Below are 19981 nucleotides of genomic sequence, written 5' to 3'. Positions count from 1 at the left end.
ACGTCCGTGAAAAGCTCCAGCCTGATTCCCGTATGCTTCAACATCGCGTCCCAGGTGAAGCCCGGTAGCGTATAATAATGGGCTGGATCCAACTCATAATTTAGCATGCAACTATCGCGAAAACTTTCGAAAACATCGGTCAACAATAGGACATCGGTCTTCAGGTACAGGTCACTGTACTCCCCAAGTGTGCGCATGTGGAATTTGGTCCATACCTCTACGGCATGATTGTATGCTTCCTCGCTGATATCGCTGTCGGTCAGTCTGTTGCGAAACGACTGTCGCGGTGGTAAAGCCGTCTCTTCCAATCTAGCCGCGCTATCTATATAGTCGTAAGGAAAAATACCTTCCTCGTAAGCAAATTCAACTGTTCGACGCTCAATTCCGAAAATTGTGACATCAAATTTGTCAGCTGAGATTCCGCCAAGTACGAGCTCAATTTGTCCAAACTGGAGGCCATGAATTTGAACGAATCGATAAATCTCAGCCGTATATTATAATTTCGCAGATATTTGGTGAATGAAATGTATTTTTCCTTATGCACAGGCAGCAGATATACCGATCCCTCGTACAAATTAGCGATCGTCTCGAAAATGAAATGTGAATCATAGCCGGAAAAATTGTGGAAAATGACTGGAATGACATGCGAATCTTTGAAATTTAAATTACAATTATTGTGAGCCGGTCCTCTGTATCTGCCGGTCAGATGATCGTGATCGCGAATTCGTAGTTGATTCGGAAGAAACGGCTTTTTGCATATATGACAATTGGGATCATTATAGTGACGCGATCGTTCGCTAATACTAAGATTATGCATGGGCACGACAGTCCCCAGTTTCTCGCTCGCGATGCGCGCAATGACCTCGAGCTCGCGTACGAACCATTCGATGCAGTCGGCTCCCCGATGAGCATCGTATTTCGAGAGTGACGCATCGCGAGCACTTTTTAAATAATAGCCTACACTCATAGGTTCATGCTTCTGATAAATATCACTACTGTTCGATTGTTCAACTTTTGATAATATGCACTCCAGATCCGCGTATACGACGAATGGCACTCGTTCCCCATTTTTGATGTTCTTGAAGGAAACCCAGCGATCCTCGGACTCTCTCGGTAACATCAATCGGAGATTATCGTTGAGCTGCGAGCAATCCTGCTCATGCGACTCCAGCCTCTCCACTGTGCGAAAGTAGAGGAGACATCTAAAAAAAAAAAAAAAAAAAAAAAAAATAAATAAATAAAACATATGCAGTTATATTTGTATCATTATTAATACATACCGATCGCATATATAATGCGCATTTTTGCTCTTGGTGAATTGACTTCGCACCAATCTCGACAGATTCCTTATGCACATGAAATGTCCTGCCCCCTGTTCATCGTTGACGAGAAGAAGATTAGCATGCCTCGATCTCTTCTTCTTCGTCACCTGAAGCGGTACGATTTTTGCGTCGATATTTGGCTCTTCATTCTCCAAGGTAAAGATGTTAACCGACACGTCATTATCCGTCTCGAAATTCGGAATCTGTTTTAGCGTAGTCGGAAAGGTTAGGCTACCGACGTCTAAAACCGTCCGAAAATGTGGATAAGAGGACGTGCGTTTGGATTAGCCGTAGGTTTTGCCGGATAGAGTGCCGCCGTCACGGACCACGCGAAACATGCATTATCACTGGTTTCTAAATTTATCAGAGCTTTCCTACTCGTGATAGCGGATAGTATATTAATTCTACAACCCGCGTGCAACGGGTTAAAACGATTAATGTTAACTATTAAATAATGAATTTTGTGCAAAGCCCATCCACTATCACGCTCTTGAAATTCACTTAATTTTTTCATTATAACGTCTAAAATGTTTTTCCTATACCAATCACTAAAATTATCAGTCTTATACAATGTAGCATTAGTCGTACTAATGTTTTTATCATCACTCTGGTCCTTAGAGATGAATTGTCCGTTAAATACACAATTAACCTTAACACTATTTGCACTAACAAATACCTTATCTATACGCGTACGCACTAATACTTCCGCGTCTACTAAAAAATCCTTAGGCTCTATATAATTACTATTAACTACCTTGCCGCTGCATATTCGACTTCGAAACGCCGAATCAAGCTCCTCCCAGGTAAGTCCTTGTACGTCATTGCTACAACCAGCCCCTGATTTAATATAATTCAATTCCCTCTGCGCTCGTAGCAACAGACACTTTATACACGCGATTTCGGCAAAATTCTTCTGACGCGTTCCAACGGGTAAAGCTCGATCCGCGTTGCTCAATCGTCGAATATGCTCGCGACATTCCAGTACCCACGCATCGTACTCATTCGCACTATTAATTGTAAAAAATTTTCTTCGCAATTCAGTCGACATTTTATGTTTTTTCTTAAAGAAATGACTCTGTCATACGGTGAACAACAACAATAAATTAATAATTGCGAATGCGTCTCTCCCGAAGAGTAACGCTTTTATATATCGAATAGAGAATGGAAGTAGGGGTATCTACACATCCCATTGTTTCGTCCGAGATGCATACTGACATTGATATACATTGTTTTTTTTTCAGAAGTCTTTTATTCCTTTATATATTGATCATATACAGATTTCATAAAGTAAACATTTTGCAGTGAACATATACCATAATGATTCATACACTTGGGTAACGGTGGTTCGAAATTTTTACTCCATCCAAGACTAAATTTACCCCACTCACACTCCTTCGCATTGTATATATTTTCTAAGTTGCAAATTTTTCTCAACCAATCATATTTCTCCCGTCCTTTCACGAAAATCCAATCTTCATCGTACGACGTTACATACTTTCTTATTACATCTTTATGCTTGTAATAAGGTGAATGACCGTCGGTCCAATTGAATCCATGTCGATTAAAATAAAGCCAACTTTAAAAAAAAAATAAAATTATATACAAAACATTACATTCAAAAAAAAAAAAAAAATACTTACTCATTCTGTTCTCTCTCGAGATCGCTCAACCAAGCTTCTTGAAATGGTGGTGAAAATACATTGTGATACACTTCATTATCACGCAACACCGCAAATTCTTTAACTATAAAACTCTTGTCGGTCAATACAAAACCTTGAAAATCAACGAATGTCGGTGTCATTATCGTCATCGTCAGTCGCTCGATGCAATACTGAACGATCTTTTTTTTGTTGCATTTAAGAAAATATTAAAATTTAATGTTTTTTTTTTAGGAGGGGATATTTTCTAAGAATGGACTCCTTATCGAATGTAACTTTATTTTTTTCCCATTGTTAGTTTCTTCGGAAAAAAAAAAAAAAAATATCTTACGGAGATTAAGAAAGAATGGACTCCTTATCGAATGTAACTTTATATTTTAAAGAAACGATAAAGACTTTCTCTCTACGGAGATATTTCTTCGAATGTCTCATTTCAGTTTTTTTCTTCATCGAGAATAGCACGAGCGCAACAATGCATAGAATAACTCACATAATGGATATAGAAGCTTTCTTAGTTTATAAAAAAGAACTTAAATATAAAGATATAGCTATAATTGATTTAAAAAGTAACCAAATTTCTTACGCATCTTTTCGTTTGCGTGACAGTATGCAAAACCTTAGTGAGAAAGACAAAAAAACTGTGTGGTATTTGGTCAATATGGTGCATGGTATAAAATATAGTGATACGGGATTCGAGAAATACGAGCAAGAGGATGTGGAAGATTTTATTAGAGGTTGCCTAACGTGCGAGAATCCCGTAGTAGCCTACAAGGGAGGGAACATTGAAAAAAATCTATTGAATAGGATGAATGTGGATAATATCAATTTAGAAGTGTATGGTTGCCCTAAGTTTAAGGATTTAATTAAATTATATGATTTTGAAAAAACTCCGTGCAATTTACACGTTCGAGAGAAGAACTTGAACAATGAACGTATCCACTGTCCGTACGAGGAGGTGTCAGTTTTTGCCAAATGGATAAAAGCAAAAATGTAATTTTTACAAACTTATAGAGGGAGTGGAAAAAAAAAAACTATATTGAGAAATAAATAGGGTAAAACAAATCCTCGCAGCCTCATTCAATCTTACAACATCGTCGGTGCTGGACATACAGTAAGAAAAAATGAGCTGCGAAAAGTGTAAATTAATCATGATTCAAGAGGATATTGTTCCTCTTCCACCCACTCCTCCCAGAGAATTGACAGAGGAATACGTCAATCGAATTAACGATTTCTTCAATCGTTACTTCGAAGAGTATGAACGGAAACTGCATCATTATTTGCATAAAAACTGTAAGTATTTATTTAATAATATAATATTTTTACATTTCCATAATTATTATTATTATTATTATTATTATTATTATTTGTATATTTTTCTTAAAAAAATAAAGTGAAGAAAGACGAAGAGACTGAGGAAGAAGATAAAGAGCAGAAAAAAAAATAGAGGAGGAGGAGGAGGAAAAATATATTGAGACGAAGAAGGAAGAAGAAGATAAAGAGCAGAAAAAAAAATAGAGGAGGAGGAGGAGGAGGAGGAGGAGGAAAAAGATATTGAGACGAAGAAGGAAGAAGAAGATAAAGAGGAGGAAGAATGTAAGTATTAACTTTATCTTTTTTACCTTTTCATAATTATTATCTGTTTGTATTTTTAAATAAAAGTGAAGAAAGACGAAGAGAAACAGACCGTGGAAGATATTGAGTCTAAGGAGATGAAGAAGGAAGAAGAAGAAGAGGAGAAAAAAATAGAGGAGGAGAAGGAGAAAAAAGTAGTGGAGGTGGAGGAGGAGGAGGAGGAGGAAAAAGATATTGCGTCAAAGCAGACTAAGAAGGAAGAGGAACCACCACATTTCTTTTTCTTTTACTATTAAATTATTTTATAGAAACATATTCCTTTATCAAATAAATGGAAAAATATTATTATTATTTCTGTTATCATTAAATTAAAAACTACAACGATCGTTCAACCCCCCTCCCCCTGATCCTCAACCTTTGAATTACGCGAAAAAATGATTAAACAATATTATTATTATTATTATTATTAACGTTCGTCGTATCAGGTCTCTATTGAAATTCTCTTTGACTGCGTTCCGCTTCTCGGATAGGAGGCTAATACGTTTTGATAAAGAGTAGACTAATATGTATGTATTGATAAAGAAGAAGAAAGAAAGGTATCAGATTAACTACAAAAGACGTGTGTAATCAGTAAGTTCATATTTCATTGGAAGATCGTTTTGCATCTGAGCGACTAGTGACGAAAAATCTTGAGATCATTTTAACGCTAGCAACGACAGTGACAATGTTCTGTGATACACCTAAAAAACGAGACATTTTTGAGGATAATCCTGATTTTGATGCCTTGATTGAAGACCTTGTGGGGATAATAAGTGAAATAGAGGAACAAATAGAGGAAGAGGACGAAGATTTGTTGAGGAATCCGGAGGATAATCCTGAATTTAGCGCCTTGGTTAAAGAACTTGTGGAAATAATGGGTGAAATGGAGGAAGAAGTGCAAGAGGACGAAGATTTGTTGGGTGACGATCCTGATTTGATAGTACTAGTTGAAAAACTAGTGGAGCTCAGAAATCGAATACAAGAAGGGCTACAGCAAGCGGAGCAAGAGCAGGTGGAATAAGAGGAAGAAGAAGAAGAAGAAGAAGAGCATGAGGAGGAGGAGGAGGAGGAGGAGGAGGAAAACGAAGGAGAAGCAGCGAAAGCCTAAAAATCGCATTGTGATTTTTGTAAGTATATTTGCTTTGTTAAAAAAAAAAAAAAAAATTGAGCTATTACTTTGCGATAAAGAAAAGTAACAACATTAATTCAAATATGTTTGAAGTGAGAAATATTGGGGGCTGCGCAATCTGAGACTTTCGTCACGGGGGAACACAAGTTACGAGCCTGAGGTACAACTTACTTCGACGATGAAAAGTACTATGGAGCCTAGCTGTCTCAATGCCGATTGTTTTCAATACCAATTGTTAAAAAAAAAAAAAAAAAAAAAAAATGTAATAATTGTAAATAATAAAGTGGGTTTTTATCAAAATCTACGTGTACTTATACGTTCCCTTAGTTTCTCTCTCTCTCTATTACGATCGGTAAGTAAAATTTAAACGTTCGAAAGTGTGACTGCATGAGAATGTAGCGGCGCGAAAGAAATTCAATATGTTTAGATTAAGATATGTAATTCAATCTAAAGTAGAGATAGCTAAAAATTAAGAGCAACCTAGACCTCAGTAGTGTTTCCCACAGTGAACGAAATGGATTCAAACCAACAGAAAAAAATCAGTTTGCCTGACGAAATGGATTCAAACCAAAAGAAAAAAATAAGTTTACCAGAAAAAAAATTTACATTAGAAGATATTGGAAAATGTGGAAAGCCTGTAGCTATTGTGAAGCCATTTAGAATTGTACAACAGCCAACACCGCAGGTAGTTGTGCCAAATAGATGGAGACTTCTGCAGCAGCAGGAGCAGCAACCACTTCGCAGACCTTTAAATGCACCGCTGCTGCCTGCTGCTGCTGCAGATGCTGGTGCTGCTGATGCTGATCATCAACCTGCGCCATTGTAAGTATAATTTCATTTAAAAAATAGCTTTTACTATTTTGAAAAAGAAGAAGAAGAGTAACAACATGTTTTCAAATATGTCTCAGGTGATTATGCAAACCACAATGGAAGTACAAGCAGTAGCAACAAGCAGAATCCCACGAAGAAGAAGAAGAAGAAGTTTGCAGTGTGTGTGTGTGTGTGTGTGTGTGTGTGTGCATGTGCGTGTGTGTGTTAGTTAAAAACATGTATTTTAAATAATAAAGTGAGTTTTTTATACCGAAAGGCTTTTTTCCCATAATCTGCGTGTATTTATAATTAACCGTTCCCTTAATTCCTTTCATAAATAAAAAATTATTTTAAACAATATTTGTTCTCTCTCTCTCTCTTGTATGACTTAACGTAAGGGGGATGGGGGGCTCTCTCTCTCTCTCTCTCTCTCTCTTGTACGGATTAACGTAAGGGGGGCTACGTGTGTACCCTACGAGTTTAACGTCGGGGGAGGAGGATGCGTATGCGCACAACCGCTCGAGGAGAGGGGGCAATTCCCCTACTTCCCTTGCCCCCGCGGGACCCCGACCCCCTCGTCACCCGGTCATAGAATCCCCTTAGCTACTCTACTTCACCTTATTACAATTATAAAGATGTAATAAGAAAATATGTAACGTCATACGGGGAGGATTGGATTTTCGTGAAAAGACGGGAGAAATATGATTGGTTGAGAAAAATTTGCAACTTCCAAAATATATACAATGTTAAGGAGTGTGAGTGGGGTAAGTTCAGTCTTAGAGGGAGTAAAAATTTCCAACCACCGTTACCCAAGTGTATGACTCGTAATGGTATATGTTCACTGCAAAATGTCTACTATATGAAATCTGTATATGATGAAAGAAATAAATGAATAATGTGAAAAAATTGATAACAATGTATATCTAAGAATATCGATTGCATCTCGGACGAAACAATTGGATGTGTATATCACCCCTACTCCCATTTTCTATTCGCTATATATGAGCGTTACTCTTCGCGAAAGAAACATTTACAATTATTAATTTATTGTTACCTACCGTATGACAGAATCTTAAATTTTTTAAAGAAACAAAAATGTCTATTGAATTGCGAAGAAAGTTTTTTACAATCAATAGCGCGAACGAATACGATGCATGGGTATTGGAATGTCGCGAGCATATTCGACGATTGAGCAACGCGGATCGAGCTTTGCCCGTTGGAACGCGTCAAAAGAATTTCGCCGAAATCGCGTCTATAAAGTGTCTATTGCTACGAGCGCAGAGAGAACTGAGTCATATTAAATCAGGCGCTGGTTTTAGCAACGACGTTCAAGGACTTATCTGGGAGGAGCCTGATTCGGCGTTTCGAAGTCGAATATGCAGCGGTATTGTAGTTAACAGTAATTATATAGAGCCGAAGGATTTTTTAGTAGACGCGGAAGAATTAATGCGTGTGCGTATAGATAAGGTATTTGTTATTGCAAATAGTGTTAAGGTTAATTGTGTATTTAACGAACAATTCGTCTCCAAGGACAATAGTGATGAAAAAAACATTAGTACGACTAACGCAACATTGTATAAAACTGATAATTTTAGTGATTGGTATAGGAAAAATATTTTAGACGTTGTTATGAAAAAATTAAGTGAATTTCAAGAGAGTGAAAGTGGATAGGCTTTACAAAAAATCCATTATTTACTGGTTAACATTAATCGTTTTAACCCGTTGCACGCGGGTTGTAGAATTACACTGCCACCTGCTATCGCAAGTAGGAAATCTCTGATAAATTTGGAAACCAACGAGAATGCATGTTTCGCGTGGTCTGTGACGGCGGCACTCTATCCGGCAAAACCTACGGCTAATCCAAAGCGCACGTCCTCTTATCCACATTTTCGGATGGTTTTAGACGTCGGTAGCATAACCTTTCCGACTACGCTAAAACAGATCCCGAAATTCGAGACGGATAATGACGTGTCGGTCAACATCTTCACCTTGGAGAATGAAGAGCAAGATATCGACGCAAAAATCGTATCTCTTCAGGTGACGAAGAAGAAGAGATCGAGGCATGCTAATCTTCTTCTCATTAACGATGAACAGGGAGCTGCACATTTTATGTGAATAAGGAATCTCTCGAGACTGGTGCGAAGCCAATTCACCAAGAAAAAAAATGCGCATTATATATGCGATCGGTATGTATTAATAATGATACAAATATAACTGCATATGTTTTATTTTATTTTTGTTTTTTGTAGATGTCTCCACTACTTTCGCACAGTGGAGAGGCTGAAGTCGCATGAGCAGGACTGCGCGCAGCTCAACGATAATCTCCGCTTGATGCTACCGAGAGAGTCCGAGGATCGCTGGGTTTCCTTCAAGAACATCAAAAATGGGGAACGAGTGCCATTCCTCGTATACGCGGATCTCGAGTGCATTTTCTTAAAAGTTGAACAATCGAACAGTGTAGTGATATTTATCAGAAACATGAACCTATAAGTGTTGGTTATTATTTGAAAAGTGCTCGCGATGCGTCACTCTCGAGATACGATGCTCATTGGGGTGCCGACTGCATCGAATGGTTCGTACGCGAGCTCGAGGTGATTGCGGGCATCGCGAGCGAGAAACTGGGGACTATCGTGCCCATGAGTAATCTTAGTATTAGCGAACGATCGCGTCACTATAATGACCCCAATTGTCATATATGCAAAAAGCCGTTTCTTCCGAATCAACTTCGAATTCACGATCACGATCATCTGACCGGCAGATACAGAGGACCGGCTCACAATATTTGTAATTTAAATTTTAAAGATTCGCATGTCATTCCAGTCATTTTCCACAATTTTTCCGACTATGATTCAAATTTTATTCTCGAGACGATCGCTAATTTGTACGAGGGATCGGTATATCTGCTGCCTGTACATAAGGAAAAATACATTTCATTCACCAAATATTTGCGAAATTATAATATATGGCTGAGATTTATCGATTCGTTAAAATTTATGATTTATTTTAAGAATACATATATTTTTTGTAATGATACATCTTAATAAAAGTTCCTTTAAGACATTGTTCTTATTTATCCAGGAATTATGCGTCCTGTCGAATCCCAGCGACTTAACGAACACTTTATCGCCCTTTCTGCGCAATACTCTCTCCACTAGATACACATCCGGATTGATAGTTTTCGAATGCTCGTATTCGTAAAATCCACCCAACAGTTCCGTACCACTGGAATCCTTGAGGAGATACGTAGCGGGATTGGTCCTCTGCACTTTCGCCACCTCGAATATTTCGGTCGTCCAATTTGGCGTGTAGCCTTTGGCGAACATCTGCTTGTATTTACTAATTCGTACGAAATCGCCGACTTAGAACTTGGCACGACCTGCGACCTTGATGTTGCTGTATACTGTCTTGAGTAGCTTATCTGCATGCTCGGGTTTCACATCCACGGGACGCATTCCCGTGGTACGATGCCTTCGTGTATTGTACGCATCCACCAACTCTTGCAGTATAGCGCGCCACTTGTAATTGCCGTTCAGCGTAAATCGTTTCCACATTTCCGTCTTCAACGTACGATTGCAGCGCTCGACTATCGACGCTTTCATCACGCTGTAAGTCGAGTAGTGATTTATTCCGCGTTTCTTCATCAACGCCTGAAAGTCACTTTTGTAAAACTCCTTGCCGTTGTCGGTCTGTAAATTTTTCGGACATCTGCTGGTCTTTAGGATTCTCGCCATTGCCGTCGTCACTTCTCTGCCACTCTTGGTCTTTAATGCAACCGACCAAGCGTATTTCGAGAGGGTATCGATTACAAGTGAGAATGTACTGGTGACCCGCATCGACGTAATTGCGCATATCAACAAGATCGGCCTTCCAGAGATCGTCGAAGCCGCGCACGATGACTCTTCTGCGTGGAAAATTTATCCTCGCCGGTGCATGGAGCTCCTCCAACAACCGTATCTTTTCTTTGCTCATTTTTATTTTCAAAAAAATGGACAGATTCCTAGAATATATTATTGATAAGTGTTTCAAGTATCAGATCTTTCCCACTCACTTTCTCACCAAATTTTTCACTCATTGCTTACAAAGTTTGATTCATTTTTTTCTCAAATTGTTCATTATGTTTATTCAATGTTATTGTCAAATATTTTTTAAATTCAAGCAGTAAATATTCAAAATTTGGTTCGTGAAAGTGTTTCCTACTCCCACCATCCAGTCCAATTCCAAATTTATTTATCGACATTTTAAAATAAATAAACTGCTATCACTTTTTTTTCAAAAAACAGTCACTTGTTTCTCGTTATTATTATTATTCCTCTTTTTGATGGCTCGTAATGTCGAGAGTATACAGTCTACGACATATATTAAACAAATGCAAATTTCACAACAGCAGGATTCAGATATTTAATTTTTTTTCATCGTGCCACCGAAAGACGTTGATATTACACTGAGGTAAAAATATAACGTGCAACTTTCTTTATACGATAAGATCCTCCCCGCGCAACTCTTCGATTATCGACTGTATCTCGTTGTGATGACTCGTATTACCGGCAGCCACCGATGCGATCAAAAGTCTCAAACTTTCGATCAATTCATTCGGATCGTTCCAATGTACGTAGTTGATTGGTCCCTCGGTGACACACATAAGACCTTTGTCCCTTTTTCTTTTTGATGATGTTGACGCTTTACTGGCGCCTGATGTTGACGCGTCAGACGTTGACGATTTTCTTGCGCCTGATGTTGATGGTAACCGGTTACGGGGTAACATTGGTTTTCCCAATAGCAATGGTTTCATATTTTCTGTATATTTTACACCTTTATTACCCTTTGTTTGTTTTAGACTATCGTTTAACAATTTATGCGCCTTAGTTTGATTGAGAATACTCTTGTATTGTTCCAAATCATCGGGTTTTATAATAGCTCGATTGAGTTCTCTCATGAAAACTAGTTCATATGTACCTACTGTATCGGTGAATGGCGTCTTATCGAGAATAATATCTCCTTCATGACTTATTTCAAATTTACATCTACCAAGCGTCAGTTGATTATTTTTATAAAGAGGTCCAAAAGCACGATCAATCAAGTTATCCCTATTGGTCAGAAGTAATGTAAATACTTGACAGGGATCGGATGTAATGGATTACGTTGAAAGGCAAATTGTAACAAGCCTGGTTCCTTTTTTTCATCAATATTTAATTTATCTATCAAACTTTTTTTTTAATCGGGCAATGATTGATCGATTATAGAAGACTCGTCATCGGTCATGAAATCCGATGGATTCGTAATAGTTTCATCACTACTACTAAGATTCTTTGCTCTTTTAGCAACTCGATGCGGTGTCGATGTGAAGTAGGCTCTCCTTCTCAATTTATCGTTGTATTTGACAAACGAATTATTTGTGTTATCACTATCCTCCGTTTGCGAAACGAGTTTCTTCAATGGATCGACTATCGGCTTGAATGTCTCATTCAAACTGCTCTCCATTATCGCCTTCTCCGATTTCAAGGCACGATGCTTGTCGCGAATGACCTCGTTCGTCTTGGCGATCCTCTTCAGAAGCGATTTTTCATCCATCGCGATGGTGTTTTGGGTGGTATAGAATAGCTTTCCCCGACCTGCTTTTGTTTAAAACAGTTATAAACCGATCTAATTGACACGGTTTTTAACAGATCCGATCATCAACCGACCTGTTCGTCGATAAACTGGCATTCAAGTCTGCACTTCGTTCACTCGATTATCAACCGATCAAACTGACGCAGTTTCTTAACAGATCCGATCATCAACTGACATGTTCGTCGATCAAAACTGACACTATTACCACTCAAGTCTGCACTTCGTTCACTCGATCGTGGCGTAGGGTAGACTGGGTACGGTTGAAACAATTTCACTTTGATTACTTGTACTATTTTCATTTTTAACAATAATAGTAACGTAATGCAACCAAATTAAAGGAAAAATATCTGTCTTTAAGATATCATCACAATCAGATGCCTAAAATTCATAATTTCTTAATGCTATACATTTTAACTAAATCTGTGCTATTGTTACAACCATCCCCATACCAGGGACGGTTGTAACACTCATTGGGGTCGTTTGTAACACATGAAAATAATATGTTATAAATTAATGTTAATAGTTTTTATTATTTTTTCGTAAATAATAAAAATTATGCATTATTATTAAAAATAAACAAATTGAAAACATAAATAAATGCAATACTTTTGCTCACATAAACATAAAAATATTTATGAAACACATCCGTTTATAATTCTTTTTATAACTATTTTAATAGAATATTATGTTATTCCGAATCGTCACAATAGTGGCAAATATAGGTACGACTACTTCCTGCACATCGTAGATGAGCCCAGAGCTTACATTTGCCTTGACATTGAATCCATTCTTCTCCTGGTTTACTATTATTAAATGTTTCAAGACATATTAAGCAAACATTTTCTTCATTAGAGTTTGTTGCTATAATTGTTTTATTTTGTTTTGCTTTGCTTTCCTCTTCTTTCTTTTGATTCGTTCAGCAATTTTTCTTTTTTCTGCTTAACTATTTTTCGTTTTTCCGAAGCTTCACATTCTTGCCTGATTATTTCCATCTGGAGAGTGTCTGTATAAATAGCAGACCTTTTGGTTCTTTTACTTCTAGTACACATTTTTCTTGGAGGAGCTTTTGGATATGGTCGTACCGAAGTCGGCGAGAACGCATAAGACGTGCTTGTAGTAGGTTGATTTAAAGGGCAATAAGCAGAGGAAGCAGTTGGTTGCTGATGAATTTCTGTACGCGGCGTAATCATTTCAGCATAGTTTATAACAATTTCTGCTGTAGATGCTGGTCCGGACGGAATGTCTTGTTGTTCCAAAAAGGTAACATCTTTTTCTGATTGAATAACATCAGTCTCCGAAGCATGATTTGAAGGTGAAACATAGAGTGTTTTGTCTTCGGGTCTGAGGGACTGAGGATTTGAGTTACGGGTAAGCTTTTGAGCAGGCCGATGAGCTACTTCTTTGGCTTGCTGAATGGCAGATTCAGAGTTAGCTTGTGGCCTATCAGTTATAAATGAAGGTGCGAAATCAACTTCCGAAAATATGTCCCGATTAAATGGGTAAATTCCTGTATTCCGGAATCCAGCCTGAATATTTGATTGTGTTAGGGCAACAGACATAATGGATTTTATGATTTGCGGTATATGATATATCGTCATCGTTTTTCCTGGGTTATTGCGCATCTAGGCATCAAAGGCACCATTAACAACTTTTTTTAACGGTCCGAATACTGACCGATCTAATGGCTGCAGTTTATGCGAACAATGCGGTGGAAACGAAAGTAACACAATACCATTTTCTTTGCAGAAGTCTAATGAATTTATATGAATATGAGATGAGTGGTTGTCTAGAAGCAGTAAAACCTTGTGCAAAGGAGAAGCACTGGTGTGCTTTTGAAAATGCTTCAAAAATTCAATGAATCCCTCATCCTGCATCCACCCGGAAGGATTGCTTATACCTATTGAACCCAATGGTCTATCTCTCAGAAAGTGTTCATGGTATCGAACTCTTGGAAATACAAACATGGGAGGTATTGCATTTCCTAAGGCATTTACAGCGGAAGCTAATGTTACCAAGGTACCACGTTCTGCTGAAGTTAAGGCACCCACTTGTCGAGCCCCACGTCTTGCTACGATTCTGTTAGGTTTTTGGACAGTAGTTACACCTGTCTCGTCAACATTATATATATTGCCTGGTTCAAAATAATCTCGACCCATGACAGTCTCAAGATTGTCGTAAAATTCATTGACATTTGTTTTATTGAAGCTTGTTGCTCTTGCCAAGCTTGTTGCTTGGGCAACGCGCACAGACAAATTAGGATTTCTTTTCATAAATGACCTAAGCCATTCTTCTCCGGCCATCTTATTTTCTTCCCATGTAGGTGGTTTATTTAAATTATATTTTATTGCGAGCTCGTATGCCAACTTCTTAACTTCTTTTGTAGAGAGCCCACAATATATATCAGAACATCGAATTAAGTATTTACCTAAAATAGATTCTTGTTCATCAGAAAAGACTCTGTTATGAGCATTATAGCCCATACGAACATCAGATCCATCAATTTCATTTGCTGCGTCTCGCTTTCGAATATATCGCAGCAGCGAAACATAATTTATTTGAAAATATTCTGCTGCTTTCCTTAAAGATGTGCCTTTTTTCACTGCGTCATAAGCATCTTGGAAATACGAGATGTCGTTTTGACCTCTGGTTGTCTTTCTGACTCGCTGTCTTGGCATCTTAAACGATTAATGTAAAAAAAATTATTGTTACAACCGACCCCACGAGAAGTGTTACAATTGTACCCACCCTCCCATTTCAGACTTTGAAAGCTTTTACAAATTTATCAAATAACCTATAATAAGTTTTAATATACCAAATAAAACTCAAATATACAATAATTATGAAAAATCAACCGTAATAGCCCTAAAGATTACGTATATTTAGATATTAACAAAATGAATTGACCAAAAATACTTACTTTTCGCGTTTGAAATATAATGGACCCCTCTATTTTTGAGATTTTTGCAAGGAGACCGACGTGAGGCTATGAAACAACTTCGGACTATCTCCCACTATCTTCTCACCAAGACTTATTAGTTTCATATTAATAGTTTTTTAGATATTGCAGTTGTTTCAACCGTACCCCGTTACAATCGTACCCAATCTACCCTACTCGTTGAAACCTTTGCGATATCGACCGTTCTTCAGAGAGCTATCCTTGTCTATTACTAAGAAACCGTAATCGCGACTCCAACAGGTGGAACACAATTTAAGAAATTTCTCATACGACATATCACTGTAGACGTGATCGGTGAAAATATGCTTCAGATTAGTTCCATCTTGCTTAAATATTATTAGCAAGTTTTCATTATCTCGTATCAGATGCTTTGGGATATTTGCATATGCCTGACAGAGATAGAAGCAATCGATGTTGGAATGTCTACCCATGCAAAAGTAGTCCCTTATATTGTCCTGCTTGTCGTTGGCCACATCGTCGAATATGAAAATGGAATTCGGCTTTGCATCCGCGACATTCACAACCTCGCAATTGTTTGAAAATTGAAAGTAACCAATTTCCTCCGTGTCTTGCAAAAGCTGTTCCAGACATCGATACTTCGGTTGCTGCAGCGACTTCGAGTAGACGTACATGTTTTCGAATCTCACACCGTGCGGACTCTCTATGAGGCTCAGCAGCTCATTTGTCTTACCGCAATTCGACGGAGCGCAAACTATGCAGCGTATCGTAGATGGTAATAGCGATCCGTGACGTTTTTTTATTTGCGTGTTAGCATTGTGAACGTGACTATCCAAATTTTACACGCGAATAGTCGGCACATGCTTCACGAAATGCATCCTCGCTATTAACTTTCTGACATAGCTGTATCGTTAATTTATATTTCGCGAATTACGGAACTATTCGGTCAGTTGCCATTATGATGGCGTTCATGCTAGTCGTCGTCGTCGATTCCCTGCATAACTTGACGAATCATCAGCTCGAACACATACCGAAGATCGTATTGCTCGAGTACTTTCCAGATAGTATCGCGAGTGTGTGGGAAAGATTACCTCGGCACATTCACGCGGACTCGGATGTGCAGCACTATCAATATTGCTTGCAACACTACAATCTACCTAATACTACTCACCACAACGGAACACCGAAACGGATGAAAGACTGTTACGTTTGTCAGCAAGAAGAGAGAGAGACAAAATATAGCACTTGCTTTAAATGTCTGGATCGTTCTTCAATAAAGTCTTTAAAAAATTGCCATTTGAGCTGCACGTGCCCGGTAACAATTATTGCGGGCCCGGCACTCGACTACGCGAAAGATTGGTGCGCGGCGATCGTGGTATAAATCCGCTGGACGAGGCCTGCCTCGATCATGAATTAGCATATTGGCACAACGAGGATCTACCGGAGCGTCATCAGGCCGATAAAGTGCTAGCGAAGAGAGCGCGTGAACGTATTACCGCAAGAGAGGCGACCTCGGGTGAACACGCGGTCGCCACAGCCGTATGGGCATCGATGAATGCTAAGCGTAAACTTGGCTTGGGATTACATAATAATAATATTGTCGCGATGAAGAAAGCAGTAGCGGCTAAAAAAAAGAACAAGAAAAAAATTGGTACTACTACTACTACGAGGATTAGAAGAATTCGAGTGCCGAGGAAACGGGGCGGTATAATACCTATACTCCCACTGCTAGGTACAGTCGGAGTACTGGCAGGTGGAGCATCGGGTATAGCGACGGCTGTAAACTGTGCAAAAGCTGAGAGAGAACGGTTACAGGAAATGCAACGTCACAATCGCGCGATGGAAGCGTCGGCGAAGCGCGAGAGAGGCCGAAATCTTTATCTGAAACCGTAGAAGCGAATCGTTGGAGGTGGGAATCGTAGAGGTATAAAAAAAAACAACGAAAAAAAAGGTCGGAGAAGAAGAGCGGGAAGAAAATGAATGAGGGGAAATTTCGTCGCAATGTACAAGCTCTCCCAGATTCTGGTGTTACTAGTAACATACAATTGGCACGCATCTGCTGACGCATACCAAATTTCCGTGGAGTCTTTATGCGAACATCTCTGCCGCTCGACAGGCCGCGGTGCAACGAGTGCGCGATCGTGAATCTCGACGATCTATGCGGCCCTGGTACCCACTGGGTAGCTTACGTTAAGCGTAACGACATCGTCGTATATTTCGATTCCTTTGGAATTTTGAAACCGATGTAAGAATGTGTGCGTTACTTTGGTCCAAACGTTACAATCTACTAAAATCATGATCAATATCAATAGTATGATAAAAGCAATTGCGGTCAGTTGTGCGTTAAATTCCTGCGAGAACAGATACTTTGAAAAAAAAAAATCTTTCACCGTGAAATTATCGGATCGTAAATCAGTATTAAATTCAGATTTCTTTCCCCCGATCAATCTGCAAGACGATCGCTACGAGATCGGTCTCGTGGAGATGCAAACGTTCAACTCGATAGCCAATGTGGACGAGAAGAATAATAAGTTTCACTACGGTAACGATAAGGTACTGACGATACCCAGAGGCTGTTACGAATTGAGTGCAATAAATGAGGTTTTGCAGTATCAAATATCTATGAGACACGAAATTAAAGACGACATTAACAGCGTTATTCTTGTACGAGCGAATAATAATACACTGAAGAGTGAAATATTGTATAAATATTGGATTGACTTTGGAAAACCAAATAATATTGGCTCCCAATGGGGGTTCTCGTCGAATTGTGTGATCGAACCGAACGCCCAGGTTGAATCCGACGAAACCGTGAACATTGTGAAGACAACTATTCTACGCATCGAGGGCAACATTGCGGGTGGTGCGTACACCAACGGTAGATACCGACACATTATTCACGAGTTCTTTCCCAGCGTACCACCGGGCTATATCTCGGAGGCACCGAAAACCGTCATTCATCTACCGGTCATCGTCAGAGAAATCGACCGTCTCAAGTTACGTATCCTCGATCAGGACGATCGTCTCGCAGATTTTAGACGTGAAGAAATTACAATAAGATTACACATTAAGAAATGTTAATTTTCAAACGTAACGAGGATTATAAAACGGTGAAACTGGATGAAACGTTCGCTAGTCGTTCGTCCTGCGTGGAGTCGAATACACCGGTTCAGAGTGAAAGCAGGAATCGCGACAAGAGGAGCTTCTTGCTAACGAGAAGAAATATAGAATTTTTATAATCATTGGGATTCACCGTCAAGAGATTGGGTGGAAGAACATAGTGGAACAATGGCAGATCCCTTGAACGTCACCGCACCGCTGACCTACGACAATCGCATCACCAAAATGGAGGTGCATGCCTACAATCCGTATGCGAACGCCTCGTTGGCGAACAGCGACGAGATTCGCATTCCCATACACCAGCAAGATTTGATACTCCTGCCGTGCGAGAGTTATCTCTATGTCGAGGGCCAGCTGGTGGAGGGCACGCGTGACGCGAGCGCCAACAACGAGGATATAGTTACGCTCGACTGCAATTCCGCGGCTTTTCTCTTCGACGAGATCCGTTATGAATTGAACGGTATCGAGATCGACTGATGCAGAAATGTCGGTATTACCAGCACTCTGAAGAATCTCGTTTCCCTGAGCACCGAGGAGAGCGCCAGTCTACGTCGTTCCGGATGGTTCGTCGCAACGGGCAAAGACCGGCTGAAAAAGGAGGCGGCTGTTAAGAATTTCAGCTTTTGCATGCCCCTGAAAATGCTGCTGGGATTCTGCGAGGATTATTGGCGAGTCGTCGTTAACGCGCGTCACGAGCTCGTTCTCATTTGCGCGCGCAACGATACAAACGCCATTTACTCATCGGTGAAAATCACCGATTCGTCGATCAAGCTGCTACGAGTGCAATGGAGAATACCCCATGTGACCCTGAACGAAATTACAAAACTCCAATTTCTCAGTATCGTCGAGCAGGACAAGAGCCTGTCACTCGCTTTTCGCGCCTGGGAACTTTACGAGTATCCGCTTCTGCCAAAGTCGCAGCGACACACGTGGTCCGTGAAAGCGTCCACGCAATTGGAGAAGCCGCGATACGTCATTCTGGCGTTCAGAACGAACAAGAAGAGTAATCAGTACGAGGATGTGCTCAAATTCAGTCATTGCAAAGTACTCGATGTCAAACTCTATCTGAATTCCGAATCTTATCCGTACGATCGTCTCGACACTGATTTCACGTAATCCCGCTACTCCGTCCTCTACGACATGTATGTAAAGTTTTTCACCTCCTATTACGCTGGTGAGAAACTCGGGAGACCCATGCTCGACTATACGGACTTTTTGACGTACGGGCCGCTCTTCGTCATAGACTGCTCGCATCAGAACGAGTCCATAAAAACCGGCACGGTCGACGTCAAACTCGAGATCGAGTGTATGGAAATCATTCCGGATAATACTACAGCCTATTGTCTAATTATACACGATAAAATTATACAATATAATCCTCTTACGAATATTGTTAGAAATCTAAGGTAATAAAGATTATTGTTAGAAATATAAGTTTATAAAAAAAATAAAATACTTTTTTAAAGTTCTTAATCTTTTATTCCTAAATTCTACATTACAGGAGATGAGACGTGGGGAATAAATAAATAAATATTAATAAATATAAGCAGCAATTAAGTTTTTTTCTTAAATTCTACATTGTGGTATTTACCACCTTTATATATCATTATTAAATTATTTGCTACCGCAGCGTTTTGCAGCTGCTTCAATTCCTCCAAGTCATCTGCCAGTTTTGCCATTCTTCCAGGCAAGAATAGCCATTCATCACTTGCCAATTTTACAATTATTTTCACCCCATATTTTGTTTTAATTTTCTCAACTTCTAAAATTTCATAATTTTGATCCTCCTTTAAACTATCTAATTTAACAA

At 39.2% G+C, this 19981-nt stretch overlaps 1 protein-coding gene across 1 annotated transcript; it reads right to left on the bottom strand.

The window, feature by feature from the left end:
- Positions 1 to 13009: 13009 nt before the first annotated feature.
- On the bottom strand, positions 13010 to 14812 carry LOC136774962 (uncharacterized). The gene is made up of 2 exons (XM_066729436.1): positions 13864 to 14812; positions 13010 to 13707 (listed from the first exon to the last, which is right to left on the bottom strand). Exons 1-2 carry the CDS (start codon positions 14810 to 14812, stop codon positions 13010 to 13012), a joined length of 1647 nt encoding a protein of 548 aa, XP_066585533.1.
- Between the last annotated feature and the right edge of the window lie 5169 nt (positions 14813 to 19981).

This window comes from Prorops nasuta, unplaced genomic scaffold, assembly GCF_024137725.1.
Source record: "Prorops nasuta isolate Cenicafe-Biocafe unplaced genomic scaffold, Cenicafe_Pnas_1.2 PNAS00007, whole genome shotgun sequence".
Taxonomy (NCBI): Eukaryota; Metazoa; Arthropoda; class Insecta; order Hymenoptera; family Bethylidae; genus Prorops; species Prorops nasuta.
Note: the sequence above shows the minus strand (reverse complement) of the source record. Positions and strands in the feature narration are given on the sequence as shown.

What these genes read in the sequence shown, in the direction of transcription:
- LOC136774962 (XM_066729436.1), bottom strand. Translation starts at nt 14,812, where the DNA reads ATGCCAAGACAGCGAGTCAGAAAGACAACCAGAGGTCAAAACGACATC. An exon ending in CTGCAAAGAAAATGGTATTG is followed by an intron (nt 13,708 to 13,863) that starts TGTTACTTTCGT and finishes TACCGCAAATCA; the next exon opens with TAAAATCCATTATGTCTGTT.